The sequence below is a fragment of the Pelophylax lessonae genome (assembly GCF_965119305.1).
Source record: "Pelophylax lessonae genome assembly, chromosome: 2".
Lineage (NCBI taxonomy): Eukaryota > Metazoa > Chordata > Amphibia > Anura > Ranidae > Pelophylax > Pelophylax lessonae.
In genome coordinates this window covers 214,009,104-214,017,512 of record NC_138769.1, presented here as the reverse complement: position 1 = coordinate 214,017,512, position 8,409 = coordinate 214,009,104, and the positions used below count along the sequence as shown (strand labels likewise).

General features: G+C 39.6%; 1 protein-coding gene across 1 annotated transcript in view; it reads left to right on the top strand.

The window, feature by feature from the left end:
- The first annotated feature begins 1,100 nt into the window (after positions 1-1,100).
- The window catches only part of DIPK2B (divergent protein kinase domain 2B), a 107,052-nt gene continuing 99,743 nt past the window's right edge, over positions 1,101-8,409 (top strand). Inside the window, exon 1 of the mRNA XM_082247430.1 lies at positions 1,101-1,359. Within this exon, the coding sequence (XP_082103556.1) occupies positions 1,142-1,359 (218 nt within the window). The 5' untranslated portion in view covers positions 1,101-1,141. The remainder of the gene's footprint in view (positions 1,360-8,409) is intronic.

Sequence of the window (8,409 nt, the reverse complement as noted above, 5' to 3'; positions counted from 1 at the left end):
CAATCCCGGAAATATGTTATTCTATTATATACAACTAAAGCATGCTATACAGGCCCAGGGTTTACTGCAACACTCTATTTCAGCAGGTGTCACAACTTTACATCCTTCTTAGGGTTCACCATACCCCGCAAGGGCTTCATGGCATTGGTCTACGCCCTGGATAATTTGTGCAGTAGGTGTGAGAGGGATGTCGGGGAATTGGTGCACTTACTTTGGAGATGCCCAAAACTGCACCAATACTGGACAGCAATATCCACTACAATTAACCGGGTCTTAGGATTAGAAATCCCATTGGATCCTAGACAGTGTGTACTGGGTATACTTGACTCCATTGTCCAAGATAAATTCCTGAGGGAGGCGGCGGCAAGGGCCCTCTTTCAGGCTCGATTAATCATACTCAGGCACTGGATAGCACAGAACCACCTACATATAAGATGTGGTTGGAGCAGATGGGCAACATCCTTCGTATGGAAAAGTGCATAGGGGTATAGGGGCTCCCCTTCTAAATTCTATAAAATTTGGGGTAGCTGGTTAGATACCCTGAGAATGGCACAGACGGACATGGTCCTGGATCGCTTGTTGGTTTAGGCCCTCAGGGATTGTAGGGAACAGGCTCAATGTCGCTGTGGGTATTAATGTTAATATTTTTGCCTAAACATGAGTTTGAATAATAATGCTGGTTTTGGAATACTTTCTTACATGGTTACCCAGTTGGGTTCTGTGTTATTTTTCTTTGTGATTATGACGACTATATATGTAATTGTGTGTAACTTCTCAATAAAACAACTTCTTGATTTAAAAAAAAAAATTGTTTGTGTGTTATTTTTACTTACAAACAATTATTTAAAAATGTTGGTTGTGCACACAATAAGGTGTCATTTATTTTTGAGTGCACTAATCTGAACTTTCATCTGAATTCTTTAAAGGGTTCTAACTCAAAAGCCTGAAAAGCCTCAAAAGCTGGAGTTAGCATAGGAAGAGTAACCATAGCAATCAATATTATCTGTATCCTCCACGAGTTTCCTTCTTCCTCTCATTGCCAGCAACACTTCTTCCCATTTACAAGTAAAAAGTTACATTTGTTTTTGATGGATCTTTGATGAAGTTGTTCACAGGTTTATGCAACTGATCTGATGCAAAAATGTTTTTTTGGATATGTTCATCTTTTTTACAGAAAGGTTACTTTTGTGTTTCTTTTCTCATTATTATGATGGAAAGAGAAAATGTTGGTGCAACCAATTCTTCAGACTCCAAACTGAAAAGCTCCTATAATTTTGGCAAAAGCTTTCTTGGACTGGATAAATGTAATGCTTGCGTTGGAACTTCTGCATGCAAGAAATTCTTTAAAGAAGAAATAAGGTTAGCAGCCTAATTTATCTATCTATCTATCTATCTATCTATCTATCTATCTATCTATCTATCTATCTATCTATCTATCTATCTATCTATCTATCTATCTATCTATCTATCTATCTATCTATCTATCTTTCTAAATATAATTATATTCCTTGTCAAATTTGTTTTATTGAGTCTTAACATGTTATACAAGGAGGTTTAGATGCAACAATAAGAAAGTAACATCATAAAGTATGGGTATAAAGATAATTACAAATACAATGTAATATAATAAATTCCATGTAGTTCAAAAATAGGTATAACAAATAAGAAAAGTATAAAAAGCATAGATATAAATGTTGCTACCCTAACCGCATGGTAAGAGTAAAAGAAGGTAAAAAGAGGAGCAAGAAAAGTAAGGAGAATAGGAAAATGAAATAGGAATAAGGGGAAAAAAAAGGATAGGGTAAGGTTAAAGATAATCTCCAGGGTAATGTGCAAAAACATGTAAAAATACGTCACCAAGGCCCCAATAAGGATTAATCAAAGCTGTAGTGTAAATAGTGTGTGACCCAAAGGCGCCAAATTTTCTCAAAGTTGCGAGTGATGGCTTCTATTTTGACATGGATCATAGCTTGGTTAACTCTATGTTTGGCTTCAGCCATAATTAGCGTTGGGGATTTCCAGGCGATGGCCTGTTTCGCAGCCGTAGTGACTTGCAGAAGGAGGTTAAAGTGGAATCGGGTGAGGTTAGCTGGTCTCAAATTTAGAAGTGCTATGAAGGGGTCAGGAGGGATGGGCTCTTCAAACAATGTAGAAAGCTTATGGAATATTTCCTTCCAAATTTTTTTAACTACCGGGCAATCCCATCAAATATGTGAATGTGACATAAGGGCAGTACAAGCTCGGAAGCAAGATGCCGGGTAACTGGGGGTAAATTTGAAATCCTGGCAGGGACCAAATACCATTGTGTGAGTACTTTGTTTCTAATGTAACTGTATTTTGCGAGGATGATTTTGTTGCATCCCATATCTCATTCCAATCAGTTTTTTCTAACTTAAGTCCAAAGTCAGATTCCCATTTAGCTACATAGGTAGGGGGTTCAGCATCAGGTTTGGCAATAAGTTGGGCATAGAGAGTCTAAACCAGTCCTTTTGTGTAGGGATCACGTTCACATATGTCTTGAAAATGGTATAGATAATCGAGTCTAACTCTGTCTTGAATATATGGTATGAAAGTTTTTTTTTTTTTTTTGAAGGTATCAAAAGAGTTCTGATTTCGGAAGTCCATGATTTTTGCATGAAGTGGGGAATGATCCAAATGAGGTGGGAGACGTCAATTCACAGAATCTAGTTAGATTAAAAGCAGACCATGCTCGAAAGGATTTAGGAGAGATCCATGCAGGATAAAAAAGGGTTTTTAAGAAATGATTAAAGTGGAATATGTGGGGATTGTAAGCCGTACGTTAATTTGAATTTGTCCCAAAGAGCAAGAAGATGCTTGGTGATTGGGTTAGTGAGTTTTTTGCGATCTGACAGGCAGACCAGACCAGACAAAGCAAGTGGTTGCTTTGCGCAGTATTATCCTTAAAAAATATGCCGAGACTGGAATAGGAAGGACTTGGAAGAGATAAAGGATTTTAGGTAAAATGGCCATCTTAATAACATTAATTTTACCCATCCAAGATAAAGGAAGAGAAGACCATTGGGATAATAGGTTATTAATTTGGCGTAATACCGGTGGAAAATTAGCAGCATAAATTTCAGAGAGGTTAGTTGTAAGTGTAACACCTAGGTAAGGCAGGTGAGAGGAGGACCATAAAAAAGGGAGGGATGCTTGTGCTTGTTGTAAATCAGAAGAGGATATGTTTAATGCCATAGATTTATGAGGGTTGATGGTTAGACCTGAAATATGGGCAAAACATTCAAGTTTTCGAATGAGGTTAGGAGCTGAAAAATGCGGGGAAGACATAAAAATTAGGATATCATCGGCAAATAAACAAAGTTGTTTATGTTGATGACTAGCAAGTTCAAGACCCATAATTGAAGGATCAGAAGGAATCGATTGGGCAAGGGGTTCTATAAGTAAAGCGAAAAAAAGTGAGGATAGAGGACATGCCTGACACATGCCTCTGCATATTTCAAAGGGACTTTGATTTATACCCTGCATATTTGACATAGGCTCCCGGCTTATTGTATAATGATGAGATCCAGCTAAGGAAGTGGGGACCAAATGCTCAACGCTACAGAACATAACGTAGATAAGGCCAAGCTACCTACCGTATCAAAGGCTTTTTTGATATCTAGGGACAGAAAGCAGAGGGGAATTTTTCGTGATTAAGTAGCATGTAGCAATAATAAAGTGGCCCTACGTACATTATCTCCTGCTTGGCGTAATGGTATAAATGATCTGTATGGATTAAGGATCCTATTACTGCATTTAGTTGGGTTGCTAAAACTTTCGCTAAGAGCTTGATGTCAAGATTGAGCAATGAAATAGGTCTAGAGTTGGACCAAAGTCTCAGGCCGAAAAGAATGTCCATTAAGAAGAAAGTTAAATGCATTAGTTAATAACAGAGCCAAAATATGTGCAAATTTCTTTTAGTATGTGGCCAAAAAACCATAGATGTTTATTCAGCTTGAGAGCTTTAATAGCCAATAAGATTTAATTAGTGGTAATGGGATTTTCAAGATTGTCCCGATAAGTTGAAGGTATAGCTGGTAGTGTTATTAGGGAAAAGAAGGAATATGCCGCAGTCTGGTCTAAAGGGCCTTCCATTTTATACAAGGAGGCAAGGTTTTTCTGGAAAGTATGGAGAATCTTTACAGGGTTAGTAGAATATGTGTCTCGGGATAATTTCAGTCTAATTGGTTTAGGAGGGTGATTTAGGTTTTTAAGGGTACAAGCTAGAAGCATATCAGGTTTGTTAGCTTTAAAATAGAACGTGTGTCTAGATTTTTTATCAGCAGAGTCAGATAGAAATTGATCAAGATCCATCCATACTTTATCAAGTTGTAATCTAGTTGGGGGGGTAGGGTTCGATTGGAAAAGTGCGTGAGAATAATTTAATTTATTCTCCAGTTTTTGTTGTAATTGAAGTCTTTATTTTTTAAGATAAGAGGCTTGGCGGATAGAAGCTCCTCGGAGCACCGTTTTGTGAGCCTCCCAAAGTATCAATGGGGAAACATCAGTGGTTGAGTTATTAGTTAAGTAGACTTTCAGAGCTATTTTTAAATCAGCCGAGTAAGTTGGATGGGATAAAATAGTATCAATAATACACCATGTATGATCATGAGCTTCAGGGATCAAGGATGCTAGCGTAGTGCATACAGCACTATGATCAGTCCATGGAAATGAGAGGATCGATAAAGAAATAAGCTCAGGAGTCATGCCTATTGTGATTAGTATATGATCAATTCAGGAAAAAGCTTTATGAGGATGAGAGTAAAAGGTGTATTGGCGTTTCGTAGGGTTTGTCTCTCGCAAAGAGTATTGCTGGAGTTGTTGAAATGAACATCTCCCGAGACTAAAGGCAATGGGGGTGGGGATTTATCCAAGTATGGATATGGATAAAGGACTTGGTTTGATTCTCCACATATTGAAAGGGTGCCTGATTTATGAGCTTCAATCACTTGAAAAAGATGTGCAAGAAAAGAGGACAGAGTTTTGTTTGGGGAATAGTAAGAAACAACTGTAATTGGAGAGTCAAGTAAATATCCTGTGAGTATGAGATACCACCCTTTAGGGTCTTTGTTCTCTGCCAGGAGGGAAAAAGATGTTGTACGGTGGAAAGCCACTAATATCACCCATTGCTTGGTCTTGCTCTTGAAAACCTGAGGGTATAGCGAGACAAAGTATTTAGGTGTTGATGTTGTTGTAAAATGGGTTTCCTGGAGACATATTATGTGTGCTTTCTTAGATGCCAAGGAACGAAAAGCTTTAGTATGTTTTTGTGGAATGTTAGGACCTTGTACATTCAAAGTAAGCACATTCAAAGGAACCATAGGAGAATCAAAAAATAAATATGTGCACTAAATGCACACAGGAGCTATAAAGTCACACACACCCTGGGGGAGTTAAAAGTACACAAGAAAAGAGGAGGGAGTAGTAAAAGAAAGGGGAAAAAAGCAAGAATCCTATAAAATTATCAAAATTTTAACAATTTGTAGAAACGGCGTGCTGGGTGCGTTATAATCACGAGCCCAGAGGCCAAATGACAATCCTAGGAGGCTCTCAAAATAACAAAAGGAGGTTTATCCAAGGATATAAAAAAGGGGGTATCAGTGATAAGTTCTCAAAGAAACAGCAGCCATTAGTCAAATACAGTATCTCACAAAAGTGAGTACAACCCTCACATTTTTGTAAATATTTTATTATACCTTTTCATGTGACAACACTGAAGAAATTACACTTTGCTACAATGTAAAGTAGTAAGTGTACAGCTTGTATAACAGTGTAAATTTGCTGTCCCCTCAAAATAACTCAACACACAGCCAATAATGTCTAAACCGCTGGCCACAAAAGTGAGTACACCCCTAAGTGAAAATGTCCAAATTGGGCCCAAAGTGTCAATATTTTGTGTGGCCACACTTAGTTTCCAGCACTGCCTTAACCCTCTTGGGCATAGAGTTCACCAGAGTTTCACAGGTTTCCACTGGAGTCCTCTTCCACTCCTCCATGATGAAATCACAGGGCTGGTGGATGTTAGAGACTTTTCGCTCCTCCACCGTTTGAGGATGCCCCACAGATGCTCAATAGGGTTTAGGCCTGGAGACATGCTTGGCCAGTCCAGTACCTTTGCCCTCAGCTTCTTTAGCAAGGCAGTGGTCATCTTGGATGTGTGTTGGGGGTTGTTACTATGTTGGAATACTGCCCTGCGACACAGTCTCCGAAGGGAGGGGATCATGCTATGCTTCAGTATTTCACAGTACATGTTGGCATTTATGGTTCCCTCAATGAACTGTAGCTCCCCAGTGCTGGTAGCACTAATGTCGCCCCAGACCATGACACTCTGTGTCACCCCCATGTTTGACTGTAGGCAAGACAGACTTGTCTTTGTACTCCCCACCTGGTTGCTGCCACACACGCTTGACACCATCTGAACCAAATACGTTTATTTTGGTGTCTCATCAGACCACAAGACATGGTTCCAGCAATCCATGTCCTTAGTCTGCTTGTCTTTAGGAAACTGTTTGCGGTCCTTCTGGGACGACAACCATACAGACCAATTTGATGCAGTGTGCGGTGTATGGTCTGACCAGTGATAGGCTGACCCCCACCCCTTCAACTTCTGCAGCAATGCCGGCAGTACTCATACATCTATTTCCCAAAGACAACCTTTGGATATGACCCTGAGCACGTGCACTCAGCTTTTTTGGTCGACCATGGCAAGGCCTGTTCTGAGTGGAACCTGTCCTGTTAAACCGCTGTATAGTCTTGGCCACTGTGCTGTAGCTCAGTTTCAAGGTCTTGGCAATCTTCTTATAGCCAAGTCTTATATTCAGTATGAGAGAGAGAGAGCGATAACATAGAATTTAACACACCTGCTCCCCAATCACACCTGAGAACTTGTAACACTAGCGAGTCATATGACACCGGGGAGGGAAAATGGCTAATTGGGCCCAATTTAGACATTTTCAGTTAGGGGTGTACTCACTTTTGCTGCCAGTGGTTTAGACATTAATAGCTGTGTGTTGAGTTATTTTGAGGGGACAGCAAATTTACACTGTTATACAAGCTGTACACTCACTAATTTACATTGTAGAAAAGTGTAATCTCTTCAGTGTTGTCACATGTGGAGAATTAACTCTTTAGATTTCACTGTGTGCACAAATACATCTTTCGTTGCGCATACAGACCCATTGCACTAATGTGGGTACAGCGACACCTTGATTTTTATATATAGCAATTAACGTTTATATTTATGTTAAACTGATGTTAAACTAATGTTTATGTTAAACACTTAACCACTTTAGCGGAATATAAATGAGTAACCATAAAATATATTTGAAGGGAAAAAAAGGGGGGGATGGTAATATTACTAACTACCAGGTGTCCAAAAAAGAGAAGTCTGAACACACAGGAGAGAGAGGATTCATTGTGGAAAATAAAAAGGCCATCAGTGCATAGCATCCACAGGATCAGTAGTAGGAGAGAGGAAGCGACTTTGTATCGAAGGCCTTTTTTGATCACTGTTGCCCTTATTATTGGAAGATCCTCGTGAGGTATAGGATGCAGAATGTCAGTGATGAGCATCAGGAGCCACCAATCTCTCCATCAGATGTAGATCTTGTAAAGTATTTTTCAATTTGTTTGAAGAACTGCAAGTGTATTTAGTGTTCTGATAAGTAAATCACACTGAGAACAGAAAACCCCATTGATAGGGTACTTGGTGTCACTGGAGGATTTAAAGGAGAGGTTTAAGTGCATGCCTTTTGGCGACTGTGATTTGGGAAAGTTCAGCAAAAAGTTGGTAAGGTTGTCCTTTGAAAAGTAAGAGATTCTCTATCCTGTGCAACAGCCAATAGATGTTCTTTGGTACGGAAGAAAATTAATTTTGCAATTATATCGCGAGGTGGTCCTTCAGGCAAGTGTTGTTAGAGCTGTGAATCCCGTCATCCTCCCGCATCCTCCAAGCGTTCAACAGGGATTGATGGTTTCAGCTCTTAAAACAGTGCAGTTATAGTAGAATGAAGGGCAATAATTGTCTTGTTTTAGCTATCTAAGTCAGTAGTGCGCTGGCCCAGCTCACGAATCTCCCTGGTGAGGCTTTCAGTTATATGGTCAGATGTCTGTTTTAAAGCCTTTTGCAGCATTTCTTCAAATTGCTTAATGACATTAGGATGTAAAGAGTCTGCCTGTAAAAAGAAAATGGAGTAGCACTGAAATCTCTAAAAAAAAAAAAAAAGTCTAACTGTGGTGGCTGTGTCTGCTTGGCAGCCTGAGACATGCCTGAGGGAGAAGATGAAGGCAGGGCTATCTTGGAAACTGCCCTGACAGGAATATCCTTTCCTATCTTTGGTTTTGTCTGCGGGCGGGCTCCGCGGTATACCATGTCAGTTTCCCGGTGTGGCA